Raw genomic sequence first — 23123 nt, 5'->3', positions numbered from 1 at the left:
TCATCTGCAAGTTCTTTCACACTGTCAAATCTCCTCCCAAATTGTCAATGTTTATTGAAAAAAAAATCCACAAATAAATGGATTCACACAATTCAAACATGTCAAATCCATGCTGTTCAATGGTCAACTGTAGTTGAGTGTGGCTTTAAAAAAAATTCAGTTTGATAATCTCTACTTTTTAAGTACAGTGTTCAGTTCATTGAGATTTAATATAATTTTAAAAGGGCGAGATATAAGTCTACCATCTTGTTATTTATTTTCTACTTCTCTGTACTTTCTTTCCTGTCATCTTTTCACTTAACTGAGAATTCGTTAGTATGTCAATTTAATTTCTTTATTGGCTTTTTAGGTATATCTCTCAACACTTTAAAAAGTAATTCCTTCAACTTGGACAGCCAGATGCAAAAGATGAAACTAAAGCACTATGTCATATCACACAGAAAAATCAACTCAAAATGGATTAAAGACTCGAATGAGAGACCTCAAACAATAAAACTCCTAGAAGAAAACACATGTAGCATGCTCCTTGACACTGATCTTAGCAATATCTTTCTGGATATGTCTCCTCAGGCAAGGGAAACAAAAGCAAAATTGAATACATGGGCTCATATCAAACTAAAAACTTTCTGCACAGCAAAGGAAACCATCAACAAAATGAAAAGACAACATACCAAATGGGAGAAAATATTTGCAACTCATATATACATTAATTGGCTAATATCTCAAATATATAAAGAACTCAACAACAAAAAGACAAACAACCCAATTAAAAAATGGGCAGAAAAAAAATACAGTTATCATATGATCCATCAATCCCACTCATGGGTATTTATCCAGGAATGAGAAAAACTCTAATCTGAAAAGATACATGCACCCCAGTGTTCATCAGCATTGCAAACAGCAGTATTATTTGCAATAGCCAAGACAGAAACAACTCAAATGCCCAGTAATAGATCTGGTTTAAGAAGATATGAATCTCTCTCTCTCTATATATATAAATATACAAACACATATATCTCACACACACACACACACACAAAATGGGATATTACTCAACCATAAAAAAGCATGAAACATTTGTAACAACATGGATGGATGAGAGTATCAGTAAGTGAAGTAAGTCAAAGACAAATTATATGATATTACTTGTGTATGGAATCAGAAAAATAATACAAATGAATTTATATACCAAACAGAAACAGATTCACAAACATAGAAAACAAACTTACAGTTACCAAATTGGAAAAGGAGGTGTAAATTAGGGGTATAGAATTAACAAACTACTATATATAAAACAGACAAGCAACAAGGATTTACTGTATAGCACAGGGAATTTTATTCACAAAATTGTTTATTAACTGTACTTCAATTAAAAAAAACACAATGAGATATCACATCACATCTGTTAGAATAGCTATTATCAAAAAGGCAAGAAATAACAGGGTTGGCAAGGATGTGGAGAAAAGGAAACCCTCATACACTGTGTAAACAGGCGCAGTCACTATGGAGAAACAGTCCCCTCCAAATTAAGATTAGAACTATCACATGATCTATCCATATCTATCCCACTTGTGTACCTATCCAAAGAATACAAAAATACTAATTCAAAAAGATATATGCACCTCTATGTTCATCACAGCTTTATTTAGAACAGCCAAGATATGGAAATAACCTAAGTGTCTATCAATGAAAGAATAGAAAAAGACATGCTCCACACACAGACACACTAAATACAGCTCCACTGTAAAAAAACAATAGTGATTACCATAAATGGAATACCACTCAGCCATAAAACAGAGCAGTCACTACCAGAGGGGAAGGAGTGGGATGGAGGTGGGGGGTAAAACAGATAAAGAGGATCACCTGTATGGTGAGAGATAAGAACTACATTTTTTGTGGATAGCATGCTACAGTGTAAGAGGAAGAAAAAACATACACATGAAACTTGTGTTATAAACCAAAGTTACCTCAATAAAAATTAAATTAAAAAAAAGAAAGTAATTCCTTTACTAGTTCTCAAAGTACAGTGCACTCCAGCAGTGTCAACACCTGATACTTGGAAACTTCTTAAAATGCAAATTCTCAGGCTCTACCCCTGACTCTGAATCAGAAACTCTACGGCAGGGGCCAGCAACCTGTCCTTTATAAAGCTCTCCAGCTAATCTGATGTACATGTTCAAAAATGTTCAAAAATCTAAGGTTTTTGAACCTTAATATTCTAAGGCTTATAATATCCACTCTTCACGTATTACACTCTAATAATAATTAATACTGTATGCCTTCACAACAAATTTAAGAAACTTGAAACACAACAGTTACATTTAATGCGTATATTTACCATTTCTGGAGTTCTGACTCTATAGTCAAGGTTCCATTTAGTATCATTTCCCCTCAACCTGAAACTTTCACTTGAGGTAACATCTAGTGTTCTCTTCCCATGAGAAGTCAGCAGCTATCTGTATCACTGTTCCTTATATATATTGTTTTCCTAAGATTGCTTTCAAGATCTGCTCTAACTGTGGGGTTCTGTACACATGTGGGTGTATGACTTGGGTTTTAGAGTACTAACGTGTGGTATGTGGCGTGTGTGTGTCACTCAGTCGTGCCCGGCTCTGTGATCCCATGAACAGAAGAGACTGATGGGCTACAGTATTTTTTCAGGCAAAAATACTGCATCGGGTTGCCATTCCCTTTTCCAGGCGATCTACGCAACCCAGGGATTGACCTCTTGCGTCTCCTGCAATGGCAGGTGGATTCTTTACCACTGAGTAACCCGGAAAGCCCAGAGTATTAAAGACGCATACTTTTTTTTTTTTTAATTAAATTTGACTAAAGTGGCCAAAATGGCGGAGTAGAAAGATCTAGAGCTCACCTCTTCTCAGTGGCACAACAAAATTATAACTATTACAGAGCAAGTATTGATGAGAAAGACCAGAAGGCAAGCAAAGAAGATCTACAACTAAAGACATAAAGGAACCATAACCAGACACGAAGGAGGGACAGGGACGCAGTAGTCAGGAACTATACCTCCACAAGGGTGACCCACAAAGGGGAGGATAATCACAACTGTAGAAGTTCTTCCGAAGGAGCAAGGGGATCTGAACTCCACAGACTTCCAGTTGTGGCTCTCCAAACTGGAAGTCCTGCACTGGGAAAACAAGCCCCACAATGTTTGCCCTTGAAGGCCAGCAGAGCATACATTCAGGAGAGCCAGAGTGCTGTGGGAAATAAACTCCATTCTTAAAGGGTGACACAAAACCTCATACGTTCTGGGACGCAGTGCAAGAGCAGTAATTCAAAAGGAGCCTTGGTTAGACCCACCTGCTGATCTCGGAGAGCCTCCCTGTGAGGCAGGAGCCAAGTGGAGCTCATCCAGGGGAAAAAGACACTTGTGGCAGGCATTTCTGGAAGCTTGTTCAACCATGACACTGCCGCTGGCAAGCGCCATTTTTCAATCCTCACTCTAAGGTAGCAGGCTCAGACCCAGCCCCGCCCACCAGCCTGTCCGCACCAGTGCTGGGACACCTCAGGCCAAGCAGCTATCTTGGCGGGAACACAGCTCCGCCCACCAGCTGGCCAGCAGGAAGTCCCTGAGCCCACAGCCGCTTCAGGACCTGGCCTTATCCACCAGAGGGCCCAGGACCCACCACTGACACCAACGCACCCCTAGGGCCCTGTAGCCAGGGACTTTGGGACTGGTTCTGCCCACCAGTGAGCTGGCACTAGCCCCAGGACCGAGCCTCACCCACCAGTAGGTGGACACCAGCTCCAATATCCCAGTCCTACAGATGGAAAATCCAGGATCCAGCTCCATCTATCAAGGGGTGGGCACCAGCTAGGGGATCTGATACCCTGTCTCATCTTCCACTGGGTGGACGCTAGCCCCAGGACCACCACAGCCTTAGGGCCTGCTATTTCAGGATGCAGCCCACACACCAGCAGGCTGGCACCAGCTCCAAGACCCACTGAGTCCTGGCAGGCTAATACCAGCTCTGGGATACCTCTGGCCCCTCAGCTAGCTGCACATGGTGGAAATGCCCCCATTCACCAGTGGTGGGACACTAGGCCGGGGAAAACCAGGGGCTCTGGTCTGCCAACAGCAGGCTGATAGCTGCTCCTAGACGCTCTGGACCCCTCAACCAGTAGCCCCAAGATCCAGATCCATTGACACAAACTTTGGGATATCCCAGACCACACCCTCACCCCCAGGCAGCCATGCCAGGAACTGGCCCACCCACCAGCACTAGATCTGGGACCCCAGATCTAGATCTGCAACCACCCACCCCAAAACCAGCTCCACCCACCAGTGAGCCAGCATCAGTCCCAGGACTCCCCACCCCGTTCCACAACCAGCCACCTGATGACCTAGCCCACAGACAGAAGCCTTCCACAAGGCAGAGCCTAGCAACCAACCAGAAGGAGGGTCAGCCACACCTACCAGACTGTCCATAAATAGTCCACCACGACAGAAGGATCCAGGCAGCCCACACAGGGAGCACCCCTAGAGAATACAGCTCTGGTGACCAGAGGGAAGTGAGCTGCTGGGAAGCACAGGAGATCTCTTACAAAAGGCCACTTCTCTGAGGTCAGGAAATGTTGTAGATTTAAGTTAAATCTTTATGACTTATTGACTTTTCTTGTGTATTTGTCTGTGTGTGTGTACATGTGTGTGCATGTGCATGCGTTCAGTTGTGTCCAACTCTTTGAGACCCCATGGACTGTAGCCCACCAGGCTTCTCTGTTTATGGAATTTTCCAGGCAAGAATACTAGAATAGGTTTCCATTTCCTCCTCCAGGGGATCGTCCTGACCCAGGGATCGAACCCACATCTCTTGTGTCTCCTGGACTGGCAGGTGGATTCTTTACCAACTGTGCCACCTGGGAAGCTATAGTACTGTATGTCAATTACATCTCGATAAAACTGGAAGAAAAAAAAATCAAATCTTTTGTCTTTTTACATGCCACTGTGCCTCTCTTTTACACTAATTATATGTTTCAGTTCAGTTCAGTCTCTCAGTCGTGTCCGACTCTTTGCAACCCCATGAATCAGCACGCCAGGCCTCCCTGTCCATCACCAACTCCCAGAGTTCACTCAAACTCACGTTCATCGAGTCAGTGATGCCATCCAGCCATCTCATCCTCTGTCGTCCCCTTTTCCTCCTGCCCCTCCCAGCATCAGAATCTTTTCCAATGAGTCAATATTGTCCCACAGGTCTCTGAGGCTCTATGAATGTTTTTTCCACTTTTTCCCTCCATGTTTTCACAATGGATCATTTATACTGATTTATTCTGAAGTTCACTGACTCTTACTTTTTGTTGTTTTCAATATGCTTTTAAGCCCATTTAGAAATTTTCTTTTCAGACACTATACTTTTAATTTTCTATTTATTTTATATAAGTAATTTCCATTTTTCTACTGTGATATCCCCATTAATTACGACCATATGTACATTTAAGTTCTTGAACATGTTTTATAACATATATTTTGAAACCAATTCCAATATCTGAGTCACCCTAGCATCTAATTCTGTTGATTGCTTTTGGTCTTAACTATAGAACCTGTTTTCTGTTTCTTCATAGGTTTAGTAATTTTTTATCATATGCTGACACCTCCCCTAGACCAAATAGAAACTTTCAAAAGCTCTAGTAGTTGATTCCTACAAACTTCTTTCATATTTTGATACATCTAGTCCCCCTATTCTGCATTGTAAAAAAGTACCTACTTACTGATCCTTTGTAAAACTTTCAGTTCTTATCAAATAATATCACTAGTCCTTAAAATTCTGGAGCAATTAACTTTTGAGGATTTCCTAGTTGGGTCTATAAGTCACTCTATTCACGTCAGCATTTCTCTGATTAGTCTACATTGTAGACTTTGTATATCTACTTATGTATATGGGGTTTTTAGAACTAACACATTTTTTCAGGAAAGCTATCTCTTCCTCACTCTATCTCCATCCTCACTCCCAGACTAATTTTGTTAAGGGAGAGATCATATATATCACCTATAACTTCTGTACATGGTGGGTTATGACTAAATGCATTCTTCTCTTTTCCAATTGCATTTCATATGCATGATATAGCCTTTTCCCTGTTGTCTATTTTTCCTCTTCACTACCCATTTTTACAATATAATGAAAAAATGTGCCACTTTTATAACCAGGAAAAAATGATATAAATATGTAATTCAAGGCTCCGTTTCCTCCAGAAAATACTCTCTGATTAATCCAATGATTTTTTTCAAACTTTAACTCTATCTACTCACTGAACACCTTGCTATTGCTTGTATTACATAAACTGTAATTTTAGATTACCAAATTATTAAGGATTAACCTAAACTTGAGATTTTAGTGGCACTTTCCCTCAATGTTGTAACTGAAGTGACCATATAGAATCACTACCTACAAATTGACAGAATTTACGTCTTTACAAAATTTTGAGCAAACTAAATTATTCAGTAGGTAGTTTAGTCATTTAGTCATTAGAAATGGAGTATTTATAAACCTAAAGATCACAAGAACAACAGTGTTTGTGAACTAACCAGGTAAGACTGGTCAGAAAAGAAAATCAATATAATATAGAAGCACAGATAAAACAAAATTTAAAAAATTTAAACATTACATTTCATTTTAAATTTCATCTTTGTGGCCGTTTACATTGTGGAAGACACTGCTTTGAAGATGTACACTTTTATCCAACTACTTTAAAACACAGACTTCACAGATGAAGAACAGTAACCTCTACAGAATATTGCTACAGAAATATAGTTTAAGCTTTCTAAATGTAAAGGCCATTTGTCTAAGAAAGGTTATCTTGGTGAAAAACCACAAGTCAAAATAGTAATAAGCTTATCTTTACCTACCAGTAACTTTGGTTCCAATAACCAGGGGCAAAGGAATCTCGTCTGGGAGATCTTTGAATTGTGAAACATCTGCAACTTTCCTTTGTTGTAAGAGCCTTATTTTCTGCCGTTTCTGTTTTAATGCTGATCTCTCTTCCTCAAAAAATGCAGAAGAACATCTAGAATAAATTATAAAAATCATATAAAGTGATAACTGTCCTATATAAAAACTTCAAGTCACACCATCCATATCACTAATCCCTTTATTTCTTTCATTGAGTACTGTATTTAAAAATGGGTTCTTAAAAATAATAATTTTCTCTTGAAAGTAAATTACCTTTATGTTGTTTTAAAAACAGGATCTTGCAAGATTGAAAGACACATAAGCGAGTCTAGATTGCTTCTTCCTACAAAGCAGGAGGATCTATTGTTCACCAACCTTGACAAAACTGCATCTGGATCCCAGGTCCTCTCTTAAGAACAAAGTTCAATTTCAATATTCTATTCAAAAGAACATGATATTTTTCCTGTGACCTAGTGAGCATATCAATATAGGAATTAAAGATGAGACCTGCTGCCGTGTAAACTTTTAATCATATTTTCTGTCTTTAAGTATGAATACTGAATGTACTCTTATTCTCAGGGCCCATCTTATTTCTATTTTCAAATTCTAGGATGAACCAAAGGTATTTAAACATAGCTTTCATACCATAAAATATATATCCACAAAACTATCACTACAGTCAAGATAATGAACATATGAAGATATCAATCAGCCTGGACAGGAGAAGAATCTGGGGGAGAATGGATACATGTATATGCATGGCTGGGTCCCCTCGCTGGTCACCTGAAACTATCACAACATTGTTAGTTGGTTATATCCCAAGACAAAATTAAAAGTTAAAAAAAAAGAAAAGAAGAATGAGCTCTAAAACCATGAAAAGACATGGAGGAGCCTGAAATGCATCCTACCAAGTAAACGAGGCCAATTTGAAAAGGCTACATTTTGTGTGATCCTAATATATGACATTCCAGAAAATGCAAGGCTATGAAGACAATGAAAAGATCCATGGTTACCAGCAGTTGGTGAACTGGTAGAAATTGGAGGATTTTTAAGGCAGTGAAAATACTCTGTAAAATACTGATATTATAATGGTGGCTGTGTCACCATTTGTCAAAACCCATAGAATGCACACCACCAAGAGTGAACTCTAATGTAAACTCTGGACTTTGGATGATTATCACGTGTTGATGCAGGTTCATCGACTGTCCCAAATGGACCGCTCTGACAGAAGATACTAACAATGAGGGAGGCCACCCTCATTGTCGGGGGAGGGCAGTAAATGGAAAATTTCTGTACCTGCCTCTCAATTTTGTTGCAAATCTAAAATTGCTCTTAAAAAAATAAGTCTTATAAAAAAAAAAAATAAAGGGACAGGAACTGCCGAACAGTTTTTTCAAAGTGGTTATACCATTTTATAGTCCCATCAGCAGTGTATAAGAGTTCAAGTTTTCCCACAGATTCACCAACACTTGGCATGCTTAGTCGTGTAAATTTTTAACACTGTGGTTTTAATTTGCATTTTCCTACTGATTAATATGTTTAATATCCTCTTATTGGTTTATATGATATCTCTACATCACTGATGAATTATCTATTTAAAACTTTTTTTACCAAGTTGTCAAATGGGATGTTTGATTCTTTTTATTTTGGGGTTGTACCACACAGCATACAGAATTTAAGTTCCCCAACCAGGGATCAAACATGTGCCCTCTGCAGTGAAAAATGTGGATCCCTAACCAGCAGACCACCAGGGAATTCCCGTTTGAGCTTCATTACTGAATGTTCAGAGTTCTTCATACATTCTGGATATAATACACACTTCTGGCAATCGAATTTTATTTAAATAGCATTTTTGCATAATAAATACATTGACAGGCTTCTAATTTAAAAGGTTCAAAAGGCATTGAAAACTCTAGGACTTCCCTCGTGGTCAAGTGGTTAAGTGTCTGCTTTGCAATGCAGGGGATACTAGTTTGATCCCTGGTCCAGGAAGATTCCACATGCCACAGAGAAACTAGGCCCATGCACTGCAACTGCTGAGCCCACACTCTAGAGCCCATGCCCTCAGTAAGAGAAGCCACTGCAATTGAGAAGCCTGCAAACTGCAAGAAAGAATAGCCCTCACTCACTGCAACTAGAGAAAGCCCGTGTAGCAATGAAGACCCAGCACAGCCAAAAATAACTAACTAAATGAGATTAAAAAAAGAAAACTCTAACATTTTTGTCCCTCGGTTTCCTATTCTGTCTTCCAGATGATGACAATAAATTTTCTACACACCCTTTATTGATATTATACTTTAGAAATATACATGCAAGAAATACTTATGTTCCCTTCCTATTTTTCTCAAATAGCTACAATATGCTCTGTTGTGTATTCTGCTTTCTTAAAGTATCTTAGCAGTAAATAAGAAACTTCCTCTGATTTTAAATTAAATGATTTCAGTTTTTCCTATATGGAGGTATCCTATTTTAATTAATCATTCCTCTATTTATGGACACTTAGGTTTTTAAAAATCTTTTGCTTCTACAAATAGCACTGTACATGTCATTTTATCCATGTATAAAATGGATATACTTCTTTATATACTTTACATACTCCATAAAATGGAGTACTTCTTTACTCATAGAAGTACTAGGTCAAAGAGTATGGGAATTTGTAAATTTGCAGTTATTACCAAACTGCCCTCCAGAGGTTACATAAATTTACTCTCTTACCACCAATGGTGGCTTTTTCACCACACCATTGCCAACCCAATATATTCAAACTTTAGGAACTCTATTGTTCTGATAGCTAAAAAACAGGATCTTGGCATACTTTGATTTTTTATTTCTCATTATAAGTAAGACTGAACTCTTTCATCTCTTTAGAAGAGCCACTTCTTTCTCCTTTCTTAGGTACTGTTTGTATAAACAGACATTTTTATTACAGGTTATTTGATATTTTTTACTGATTCGTAAAGATTGAAGGCAGAAGGGGATGACAGAGGATGAGATGGTTGGATGGCATCACCAACTCATTGGACATGAGTTTGAGTAAACTCCGGCAGTTGGTGATGGACAGGGAGGCCTGGCATGCCACAGTCCGTGGGGTTGCAAAGAGTCAGACACGACTGAGCAACTGAACTGATTAGTAGTTCTTCACATACTTAGAAATTGGTCCTTTGTGGTAAGAATGGAGAAGGCAATGGCACCCGACTCCAGTATTCTTGCCTGGAGAATCCCATGGATGGAGGAGCCTGGTGGGCTGTAGTCCATGGGGTTGCTGGGAGTTGGACACGACTGAGCAACTTCCCTTTCACTTTTCACTTTCATTCATTGGAGAAGGAAATGGCAACCCACTCCAGTGATCTTTCCTGGAGAATCCCAAGGATGGGGGAGCCTGGTGGGCTTCCGTCTCTGGGGTCGCAGAGAGTCAGACACGACTGAAGTGACTTAGCAGCAGCAGCAGTGGTAAGAATTATAAATATTTCTGTCATTGTCTTTTGACTTTATGGGGTTTTTTGGGGGTGAGCAATGCAAAATGCTTTTTTTTTTTTTTTTTTTTTACAAAATCAAATTTATCAATATTTTCTTTTATGATTCCTAGCTCTGGGGACTATTAAAAAGATCTTCCCCAATTCAAGATTAAGCAAAACTCTCCTACAGGTTCCTCTAGTAGTTTTACTGCTTCATTTAAAAAATCTGAATCTTTGATCCTTTCAAATCTTTCCTGGAAGGTCTGAGGTATGAAATCAACTTGTGTTTTCTTAGATTGCTTCAGAGTGGTCTCAATATCCACTGAATAAATAATTTAACCTCCTTCTCCCCTGTATGCCTGAGATGCAATCAGTGTTATTACGTATTAAAATTCTGTGGACATCTTTGATTCAATAAAGATATTTTAACCTTACTGGAGTATAGCTGATTTACAGTGTTGTGTTAATTTCATGGACTGTCTCTCCTTTATAATTCATCTTTTTATTCAAGTACCACTATGACATCATTTTGATTATGATGTTATATCAACATTAATATCTGATAATACATACTACAAACATATGTATGATAACACAATCTCCCCTCATTACTTTGTTTCTTCAGAATTTTCCTGGCTCTTCCTGCTTGATTTCTTTTCTTTATGTGAAATTTAGAATGAGTTGGTCTAGTTTTTTTTTTTTAAAGGCCTACTGATATTTTCACTGGGACTGATTTTAGAATGCTGAGTATTCTGCACATTTCCTGCTAAGCTCTTTCCTGGCTTCTTTTTTTTAGGATATTTGAAAAAGTATATCATATCAATAATTTGTAGTGTACGTCAGCTTCCTTAAAAAAAAGAAAAACTACAAACTTCTGCTGATAATAAAGACTTGATTTAAACTGTTAATTTATCTTGATGAAGTAAAGAACTCTAAGATTCAACAATGTTATGGTAACCCTATTAACAGAGGATAAATTAGCAAGAGAAATAATGACAATCAAACTGCAGAATTATAACTAAACAATAAAATAGTGACTAATACCTCATTCTGACAATAATCAGAAACAGTGTGGCTCAATTTACTCAAACATGTAAAGTTACAGCAAAAAGCCCCCAAATGGCCTAAAGTAATTACCAAAGACCATAAATTACCTGTGTTAAACACAATACACATCACATTTTAATTTGTTCTTATAAACGAGGGAAATACTTAAAACAACAGCAGCACTGACACTTTTTAATACAATAGATAAAATAAATGTAAACCAGTTCAATGAAAAGTTCTCCTTGAATTTCATTATTATCTATAGAAATCATGTAAACTAAATTCCAGGTCTATTTGTTCAAGTCACTTTATATTTCAAGTCTTCCCTAAATTTTCCTACCATTTAAAATGAAAAACTCTTAAACAAGCTTTTACTAGGCTGACAGATCAAACATGAGAACTAATGATATATAGTATATTACAACATTTCACTCAGCCATTAAAAAGAATACATTTGAATCAGTTCTAATGAGGTGGATGAAACTGGAGCCTATTATACAGAGTGAAGTAAGCCAGAAGGAAAAACACCAATACAGTATACTAACGCATATATATGGAATTTAGAAAGATGCTAACAATAACCCTGTGTACGAGACAGCAAAAGAGACACTGATGTATAGAACAGTCTTATGGACTCTGTGGGAGAGGGAGAGGGTGGAAAGATTTGGGAGAATGGCATTGAAACATGTAAAATATCATGTATGAAATGAGATGCCAGTCCAGGTTCGATGCACTATTCTGGATGCTTGGGGCTAGAGTACTGGGATGACCCAGAGGGATGGTATGGGGAGAGAGGAGGGAGGAGGGTTCAGGATGGGGAACACATGTATACCTGTGGCAGATTCATTTTGATATTTGGCAAAACTAATACAATTATGTAAAGTTTAAAAATAAAATAAAACTAAAAAAAAAAAGTAATAAAGATTTTCTGATATATCAAGAAAGCAAGATAACACTAGAAAAGGAAAGGTAGTTTCACATGAAAGATAATTTGAAAAGTAATTCTCAGGAAGTAACATATTGGATATATTCACTTGATTCATTTTTATATAAAGTAAAACATGCATTTGTGGAAAGGATAATAAGTGGATCACTTATTATCTTGAAGTCATAATAAGAGTTTTAAAAAAGGTAATAATAATGTATATATAATCTCACAGCTTCATTAAATGCTTGTGAGGGCATCCTTAAATATTTTCTGGGACACAATGGGGCATCAATTTCAGTTCAGTCGCTCAGTCGTGTCTGACTTTTTGCAACCCCATTAACCACAGCATGCCAGGCCTCCCTGTCCCTCACCAACTCCCGGAGTTTACCCAAACTCTAGTCCACTGAGTTGGAGATGCCATCCAACCATCCCATCCTCTGTCGTCCCCTTCTCCTCCCGCTCTCAATCTTTCCCAGCATCAGGGTCTTCTCAAATGAGTCAGCCCTTTGCATCAGGTAGCCAAAGTACTGGAGTTTCAGCTTCAACATCAGTCCTTCCAATGAACACCCAGGACTGATCTCCTTTAGGATGGACTGGTTGGATCTTCTTGCAGTCCAAGGGACTCTCAAGAGTCTTCTAAAACACCACAGTTCAAAAGCATCAATTTTTCGGCGCTCAGCTTTCTTTATAGTTCAACTCTCACATCCAAACATGACTACTGGAAAAACCATAGCTTTGACTAGATGAACCTTTGTTGGCAAAGTAATGTCTCTGCTTTTTAATATGCTGTCTAGGTTGGTCATAATTTTCCTTCCAAGGAGTAAGCGTCTTTTAATTTTATGGCTGGAATCACCATCTGCAGTGATTTTGGAGCCTAAAAAAATAAAGTCAGCCACTGTTTCCACTGTTTCCCCATCTATTTACCATGAAGTGATGGGACCAGATGCCATGATCTTAATTTTCTGAATGTTGAGCTTTAAGCCAAACTTTTCACTCTCGTCTTTCACTTTCATCAAGAGGCTCTTTAGTTCTTCACTTTCTGCCATAAGGGCGGTGTCAAATGCATATCTGAGGTTATTGATATTTCTCCCGGCAATCCTGATTCCAGCTTGTGTTTCTTCCAGCCCAGCGATTCTCATGATGTACTCTGCATAGAAGTTAAATAAGCAGGTGACAAAATACAGCCTTGTCATACTCCTTTTCCTATTTGGAACCAGTCTGTTGTTCCATGTCTAGTTCTAACTGTTGCTTCTTGACCTGCATACAGGTTTCAGGTGGTCTGGTATTCCCATCTCTTTCAATATTTTCCATACTTTATTGTGAGCCACAAAATCAGAGGCTTTGGCATAGTCAATAAAGCAGAAATAGATGTTTTTCTGGAACTCTCTTGCTTTTTCCATGATCCAGCGGATGTTGGCAATTTGATCTCTGGTTCCTCTGCCTTTTCTAAAACCAGCTTGAATATCTGGAAGTTCACGGTTCACGTATGGCTGAAGCCTGGCTTGGAGAATTTTGAGCATTACTTTACTAGTGTGTGAGATGAGTGCAATTGTGCGGTAGTTTGAGCACTCTTTGGCATTGCCTTTCTTTGGGATTGGAATGAAAACTGACCTTTTCCAGTCCTGTGGCCACTGCTGAGTTTTCCAAATTTGCTGGCATACTGAGTGCAACACTTTCACAGCATCATCTTTCAGGATTTGAAATAGCTCAACTGGAATTCCATCGCCTCCACTAGCTTTGTCCGTAGTGATGCTTTCTAAGGCCCACTTAACTTCACATTCCAGGATGTCTGGCTCTAGGTCAGTGATCACACCATCATGATTATCTGGGTCATGAAGATCTTTTTTGTACATTTCTTCTGTGTATTCTTGCCACATCTTCTTAATATCTTCTGCTTCTGTTAGATCCATACCATTTCTGTCCTTTATTGTGCCCATTTTTGCATGAAATGCTCCCTTGGTATCTCTAATTTTCTTGAAGAGATCTCTAGTCCTTCCCATTCTGTTGTTTTCCTCTATTTCTTTGCATTGATCGCTGAGGAAGGCTTTTTTATCTCTCCTTGCTATTCTTTGGAACTCTGCATTCAGATGCTTATATCTTTCCTTTTCTCCTTTGCTTTTTTGCTTCTCTTCTTTTCACAGCTATTTGTAAGGCCTCCTCAGACAGCCATTTTGCTTTTTTGCATTTCTTTTCCATGGGGATGGTCTTGATCCCTGTCTTCTGTACAATGTCATGAACCTCCGTCCATAGTTCATCAGGCACTCTATCTATCAGATCTAGTCCCTTAAATCTATTTCTCACTTCCACCGTATAATCATAAGGGATTTGATTTAGGTCATAACTGAATAGTCTAGTGGTTTTCCCCACTTTGTTCAATTTAAGTCTGAATTTGGCAATAAGGAGTTCATGATCTGAGCCACAGTCAGCTCCTGGTCTTGTTTTTGCTGACTGTATAGAGCGTCTCCATCTTTGGCTGCAAAGAATATAATCAATCTGATTTCAGTGTTGGCCTTCTGGTGATGTCCGTGTGTAGAGTCTTCTCTTGTGCTGTTGGAAGAGGGTGTTTGCTATGACCAGTGCATTCTCTTGGCAAAACTCTATTAGCCTTTGACCTGCTTCATTCCGTATTCCAAGGCCAAATTTGCCTGTTATTCCAGGTGTTTCTTGACTTCCTACTTTTGCATTCCAGTCCCCTATAATGAAAAGGACATCTTTTTCGGGTGTTAGTTCTAAAAGGTCTTGTAGGTCTTCACAGACCCGTTCAACTTCAGCTTCTTCAGTGTTACTGGTTGGGGCATAGACTTGGATTACTGTGATACTGAATGGTTTGCCTTGGAAACGAACAGAGATCATTCTGTCATTTTTGAGATTGCATCCAAGTACTGCATTTCTGACTCTTGCGTTGACTATGATGGCTACTCCATTTCTTCTAAGGGATTCCTGCCCCGAGTAGTAGATATAATGGTCATCTGAATTAAATTCACCCATTCCAGTCCATTTTAGTTCACTTATTCCTAGAATGTCAACGTTCACTCTTGCCATCTCCTATTTCACCACTTCCAATTTGCCTTGATTCATGGACCTAACATTCCAGGTTCCTATGCAATATTGCTCTTTACAGCATCAGACCTTGCTTCTATCACCAGTCGCATCCACAACTGGGTGTTGTTTTTGCTTTGGCTCCATCCCTTCATTCAGAGAAGGCAATGGCACCCCAATCCAGTACTCTTGCCTGGAAAATCCTATGGATGGAAGAGCCTGGTAGGCTGCAGGCCATGGGGTCGCTAAGAGTCGGACACGACTAAGTGACTTCACTTTCACTTTTCACTTTCCTGCATTGAAGAAGGAAATGGCAACCCACTCCAGTGTTCTTCCCTGGAGAATCCCAAGGATGGGGGAGCCTGGTGGGCTGCCGTCTCTGGGGTCGCACAGAGTCGGATACGACTGAAGTGACTTAGCAGCAGCATCCCTTCATTCTTTCTGGAGTTATTTCTCCACTGATCTCCAGTAGTGTATTGGGTACCTACTGACCTGGGGAGTTCATCTTTTAGTGTCCTTTTTGCCTTTTCATACTAATCAGAACATGGGGTTCTCAAGGCAAGAATACTGACGTGGTTTGCTATTCCCTTCTCCAGTGGACCACATTCTGTCAGACCTCTCCACCATGACCTGTCTGTCTTGGGTGGCCCCACACGGCATGGCTTAGTTTCACTGAGTGAGACAAGGCTGTGGTCCATGTGATCAGACTGGCTAGTTTTCTGTGATTGTGATTTCAGTCTGTCTGCCCTCTGATGCCCTCTCTCAGCAGCTACCATGTTACTTGGGTTTCTCTTAGTGGGGCACAGCTAATATAAAAAAATTATGTTCAAGGCCTGTGATCTGAAGAAAAATGAAATTGTGTATTTAATTACAAGTTGCCTAAGTATAAAAAGCATCTACATTAACGCTGGTCAATAGAATATATTTAACATATAACTACTCTGGAAAGTTATGTTTTGGTACTAGTCTTTTAAACAAAAACATTATTTTTACCTCCGTGGTTTCCCCATAAGCCTCCTGATTTTTCCCCATTCCACTCTTGTTAATTTTCTCGTTTTCAAATTAGGAAAAGATTCCTTTAGACACACACAGAAGTCATTATCACCTTCAAAAAGTGGTCTGTAAAAGAGAAATTGTATTTTAAGTTAATATACAGCTTGAGACATAAAATTCAAAATATGCATTCCAATTTTGAACATCAATCAATCCCAAGACACCAAACTTTCACTTCTACCCCAAATATATACAAAATGGGCACAAATTCCAAGTGCTAAAATTAAATTAAATCGTTTACATTTATAAAACAAATAATGTGTAAAAGTTACTCAAGAGGTACTGTCTGTGCTTGAGATTCCAGGAGATACTGATTTTCATTAAATCTCCTATAGGAGTCTATCCTTTGGAAAGCTATTTTAGCACTCATTGTATCTGGTGAGGATGAAGAATGTAAACTACAAAGTATCTTTGTCTCAAAGATAATAAATATCATCACCAAGTAGTTCTCTTTGATATTAAATTAGTTTTAGGAAACTAGGGGACTCTAAAGAATTAGATTGGTTCTTTAGGAAATGCAGAACACAGATTATACTAGGACACCCTGAGAGCTCTCTTAATTAAGATAACGAAAAAATCTGTGGACAAAAATAAAACAATTTTATTGATGAGTTTGGGAAACGAGGAACCAGTCTTAGTAATGACACATGAATGTCTTGGGCTTAAATATCAATGTTCATGAAGTTAACAAGGTTTAGAGTAGGCAACTGGTAACAACAGAGAAAGGAAATAAAGATAAGTAGCCAGCAAAGCAAGTACCACTGATAAGCATGGGTTAGATAAGAATAGATTGCAGTGGATGAGAAATCAGAATCTTTCTTCAATGAATTCTGTTGCTGAATAATTGCATTTCACCCAAATCTCTTACTATGCTCTACTTAAACACTTACATATAACAAAAAAGTGCATGAATATCATCCCCTAAATAGAAAGACTCTTAAAAATCTTCCTGAATCACTTTTACCATTCATAACTGTTTCTCTACTACTATACTAGCATTTAAAATCTTAAAATTTATAAAACAAGTCCCATTCACTGCAAATAATGGTGCTTTGTTTTCAGGGTATCTCCACTGCATAGTCTTTGTAAATTATAATATAGAAATTATACTGTCATTTGATTTTTCACAAAAACTTATAACAACTTCTTCCCCAAAAGAGAGGAAGCAAGAAAAGCATGAAAAACAGAAACAGATCAAACTAGAATGAGGAATAGGAAAAGAAATTCAGGAAAAAAACAGAATCAAAATAGACCTCTAGAAAAAGTTGAGGCTTTTAACATGTGAAAACCTTAAACTTCTGATTCAAATGATATTCATGATATGAGCCGTGATACATACTTATCTATATTTGAGTAGAACCACTCATATATGCACCATTTATGTGCTTTGGGAAGCTTGAGTAAGTTACGTAATCGAAAACCAATCTTCTGTGAGGCCTTCTTATCTGGTGTTGACATTGTTGCTGTAAATTTCTATACAATAAAAAAGAGAGATTAATTACAGTCCCATTAAGTAAAAGTGAACATCCATAATACTGACTACATTTGTAAAAAGGTAAAGATTATGGTTAAGTACTCAAAAAGATTCAACAATATACAAAATAAATTTGTTATTATTTAACAAATACACATTCTAATTATTTCTTACAAAGTTAAAGCCTCCAGTTTCATAACAAATTTTGACAAGGAGGGTGAAAATATTTGCCGCCACCATGTTTGCTCTACAGTACAATTTCAATTTAGGTATGTAGGAAGAAGATATTTAGGACACTATTTCTGCAGTTCTTGGCCTAGAAAAGACCAGTAAGGACTCTGATACAATTGTGAGCGAGATCAAGAGAAAGAACATGTAGAAAATATCACTAATTTATATGAATTTTAAAAATGCTGGGAAAGATGTTTTATATTCATGGATTGGAAGAATATTGTTAAAATGTCTATAATACCCAAAGCAATCTACAGATTCAATGCAATCTTTATTAAAATTTCAATGGCATTTTTCACAGAAATAGAATAAGCAATCCAAAAACTGTTATGTAGGTTATTTTCTTTCATCATTTTAAGTATGTCTTGCCATTCCCTCCTGGCTTGAAGAGTTTCTATTGAAAGATCAGCTGTTATCCTTATGGGAATTCCCTTGTGTGTTATTTGTTGTTTTTCCCTTGCTGCTTTTAATATTTGTTCTTTGTGTTTGATCTTTGTTAATTTGATTAATATGTGTCTTGGGGTGTTTCTCCTTGGGTTTATCCTGTTTGGGACTCTCTGGGTTTCTTGGACTTGGGTGATTATTTCCTTCCCCATTTTAGGGAAGTTTTCAACTATTATCTCCTCAAGTATTTTCTCATGGTCTTTCTTTTTGTCTTCTTCTTCTGGAACCCCTATGATTCTGGAACCCCAGATTATTGTACCCAGCAAGGATCTCATTCAAGTATGAAGGAGAAATCAAAAGCTTTTCAGACAAGCAAAAGCTGAGAGAATTCAGCACCACGAAACCAGCTCTCCAACAAATACTAAAGGATATTCTCTAGACAGGAAACACAAAAATGGTGTATAAACTCGAACCCAAAACAACAAAGTAAATGGCAACGGGATCATACTTATTAGTAATTACCTTAAACGTAAATGGGTTGAATGCCCCAACCAAAAGACAAAGACTGGCTGAATGGATACAAAAACAAGACCCCTACATATGTTGTCTACAAGAGACCCACCTCAAAACAGGGGACACATACAGACTGAAAGTGAAGGGCTGGAAAAAGATTTTCCATGCAAATTGGGACCAAAAGAAAGCAGGAGTCACAATACTCGTATCAGATAAATTAGACTTTAAAACAAAGGCTGTGAAAAGAGACAAAGAAGGTCACTACATAATGATCAAAGGATCAATCCAAGAAGAAGATATAACAATTATAAATATATATCCACCCAACATGGGAGCACCGCAGTATGTAAGACAAATCCTAACAAGTATGAAAGGAGAAATTAACAATAACACAATAATAGTGGGAGACTTTAATACCCCACTCACACTTATGGATAGATCAACTAAACAGAAAATTAACAAGGAAAAAAAAAACAAAACAAAACATGTATCTATAAAGTTCACTAAAGCAAAGCACAGTAAAATGAGGTATGGCAATAAAAGGCGTTAAATTTATCAAATAAAAAAAATAAATAAAGTGCTGAAAAATTTAAAAAAAAAATAGATAAGTTAAAGTTCAGTCTACTCACCACTACTTATGGGCATGCACGCATGCTTGCATGTGTGCTCAGTTGCTCAGTCGTGTCTGACTCTTTGCAACCCAGTGGACTGTAGCCTGCTAGGCTCCTGTGTCCATGGAATTTTCCAGGCAAGAATACTGGAGTGGGTTGCCATTTACTACTGCAGGAGGTCTTCCCGACCCAGGAATCAAACCCTCGTCTCTTGCATCTCCTGCATTGGCAGATACATTCTTTACCACTGCACCACCTGTGAAGCCCATGGTATATAATATTTCCAGAAAAGTGATTTTCTACTCCCTACCACACCTAATTTAGAAGTTTGTGATATGTCATTAAAAACTAGTTATCTGCCTCTCTGCCCATGCAGAGTTTACAAACTGGTTTAATTACGGAACTTACATATTTACATCATATGACATGGTTTTGGAATAAGATGTTAAATGATGTGAAAAAATAGAGGGAAATAAGGGATTTGGGGAAGATGGCCACTGCTTTCACACTTGTTTGACTTCCATAACAATCCTGGAATATAGGAGAGCATTCACATATATACACTACTGCCCAGAGACTATAAGTGGCTTGGCTAAGGTCATAGATTTAGGGGCTAATTATGAATTGGCAGAAATTATCACTCAAGCCTATTACTGTTCTTAACATTTCATTGTTTCCTCTGAGTTTGAGGATAATTACTGAAACATGATAAATGTTTTTCATTTAAAATGCTCTTTCTTCCATTGAAAACATGTCCTTGTAACTATAGTATAGGAGATAGAAAATCATTATAATGTAACTAATAAATATTGAACTTGAGGCATAATCAAATGAAAGATTAGTCTAATTTGGAGAAAGGGGTTAGAAAAAGGAAGACATGGTTTCAAATCCTGGCTTCCACTTACATTAGCTATAAAAAAAAAAATAAAATAAAAAAAATAATAATAAATAAACTTAAAAAAAAAAAAAAAAACAAAAACTGTTATGAAACCACAAAAAAACCCTGAATAGCCAAAGTAATCTTGAGAAAAAAGGACAAAGCCAGAGGCATCACACTCCCTAATCTAATAATATAGATTATAAACTATATTACAAAGCTATAGTAATCAAAATGTGATAGGACTAGCATAAAAACAGATAGGTTAGGCCAATGGAACAGAACTGAGCCCAGAAATAAATGCATGCAAATATGGTCAATTGATATTTCACAAGGTAACCAAGAATACTCAATTGGGGAAAAGATAGTCTCTTTGATAAATGGCGTTGGAAATGGTTTTCACAAGCAAAAGAATAAAACTGGCTACCTGTCTTACATCACAAAAATAAACAGATTAAAGCCTTATATGTAAATATAAGACCTGAAACTATAAAATTCCTAGAAGAAAATATAGGGGAAAATCTTGACATTGGTCTTGGTGATAATTTTTTTTGGAGATGACACCAAAAGCACAGACAACAGAAGCAACAGTCAATAAGTGGGACTACATCAAACTGAAAAGCTCCTGCACCTCAAAGAAACAATCAACAAAATGAAAAGGCAGGCTACAGAATCGGAGAAAATATTTCCAAATCATATATCTGACAAGAGGTTAATACCCAAAATATATAAGGAACTCATACAACGCCATGACAAAAAGACAATCTGATTTAAAAATGGGCAGAGGAGTTGAATGGACCTTTTTCCAAAGATGATACACAAATGGCAAAAAGGTACATGAAAAGGTGCTCAATATTACTATTAAGGGAATGCCACAGTAAGGTATTACCTCACATCTGTAAGAATGACTGTTACCAAAAACGCAAGAAATAACAATGTTGGAGAGAGTGTGAAAAAAGAGAACCCTTGTAAACTGCTGGTGGAAATGTAAATTGGTGTGGCCAGAAGGCAAAACAGTATGGAGGTTGCTCAGGAAATTAAAAATAGATGTACCACATAATCCAGCAATTCTAATTCTGGGTGTTTATCCAAAGGAAATGAACTCACTATCTCCAAAAGATACATGCACCCCCAAGTTCACTGGAGAATTATTTACAATAGCCAAGACATGGAAACAACTGCTGCATACACTGATAAATGAACAAAGAAAATGTGGTATATATGCAGATGGAATATTATTCAGTCATTAAAAAGAAGGAAATTTTTCCATTTGTGACAATGTGGATAGGCCTTGAGGACATCATGCTAAGTGAAATAAGTCAGAGAAAGATAAACAGCATTTACTTTTACTTATATGTGTAACTTAAAAAAAACACTCCTCTCCCCTCAAAAAACCCAAACTCAACAGAGAACAGATACAAAGAACAGACTAGTGGTTGCCAGAGACAGGGTAGGGGGACAGATGAAATGGATAAAAAATGGTCAAAGGATACAAACTTCCAGTTATAAAGTAAGTAAGTTATGGGTATGTAATGTATAGCATGGTGACTATATCATACTATTTATCTGAAAGTTGCTAAAAGAATAAATTTTTAAAGTTCTCATCACAAGAAAAAAAAATTGTAACTATGGGGATGGATGTTAACTAGACTAGACTTACTATGATGATCATTTCACAATATACACAAATAGTAAAATGATCATATTGTATACCTAAAGGTAATATATCAATTATATTTCATTTTTAAAAAAGCTTAAAAAACATCATCAGAACATCAAAAAAATACAACACAACCAAGTGAAATTCATGTCAAGAATACAAGAAAGGGCCAGTATTAGAAAACTATTACTGTAATGTGCCATTATTAATAAATGAAATAATGAAAATCATATGATCACTTCCACTGATGCTAAAACACTTGATAAAATCCAGTATCTACTAAAAAAAACTCTTAATGGAATAAAAATAGACAAAATGACTAAAAAAACACAATATGCCAAGTGATACAGCTAAAGCAGTACCTGAAAGAAAAATTTAATTCATTGGATAAATGCTTGTACTAGAATAAAAGAAAAATTTCAAATATAACTTATCCTTCCACCATAAGAAATTAGAAGGAAAAAAAAAAAGAACAAAGAAAACTCAAAGCAAGTAGAGGAAGAAAATAATAAAAAATCAGAGCAAAAATAATAGAAATAAAAAACAGAAAACCAAAAGAAGAAAAATTAATACAATCAAAAATTATTTGAAGAAAATAATCAACAAAATTAATAAGCCTTTAGTTATACTGACCAAGAAAATAAAAATAGATGAATACTTTCTTAACCTTCAAAACACATTTCTTGGGCTTCCCTGGTGGCTCAGTGGTAAAGAATCCACCTTCCAATTCAGGACATGTGAGTTCGATCCCTGATCTGGGAAGACCCCACGTGCCACCAGAGCAAATAAACCCACGTGCCACAACTATTGAGCCTGTGCTCCAGAGCCCAGGAATCACAACTACTGAGCTCACGTGCCACAATTACTGATGCTCATGCGCACTCGAGACCGTGCTCCACAACAAAAGCGACCGCAAAGAGAAGCTTGTGCATGGCAACTAGAGAGT

At 37.4% G+C, this 23123-nt stretch overlaps 1 protein-coding gene across 12 annotated transcripts in view; it reads right to left on the bottom strand.

Moving 5' to 3' along the window:
• The window catches only part of LIN9 (lin-9 DREAM MuvB core complex component), a 90145-nt gene that overhangs the window by 46181 nt on the left and 20841 nt on the right, over nt 1–23123 (bottom strand). For 11 of the 12 annotated variants that reach the window (XM_086345082.1, XM_086345084.1, XM_086345089.1 and 8 more), the window contains 3 exons: nt 17767–17900; nt 16368–16493; nt 6863–7020 (listed from right to left, as the gene is read on the bottom strand). In XM_086345082.1, coding sequence (XP_086201208.1) covers nt 6863–7020; nt 16368–16493; nt 17767–17900 — 418 coding nt within the window. Of the gene's footprint in view, nt 1–3321; nt 3474–6862; nt 7021–16367; nt 16494–17766; nt 17901–23123 lie in introns of those variants that run through there. The other variant, XM_086345095.1, reaches the window with a different exon arrangement.

Source organism: Bos grunniens, chromosome 16 (genome assembly GCF_055505025.1).
Source record: "Bos grunniens cultivar Pamir isolate PY7600 chromosome 16, Bosgru_T2T1.0, whole genome shotgun sequence".
Taxonomy (NCBI): Eukaryota; Metazoa; Chordata; class Mammalia; order Artiodactyla; family Bovidae; genus Bos; species Bos grunniens.
This window is presented reverse-complemented; position numbering and strand designations above follow the sequence as displayed.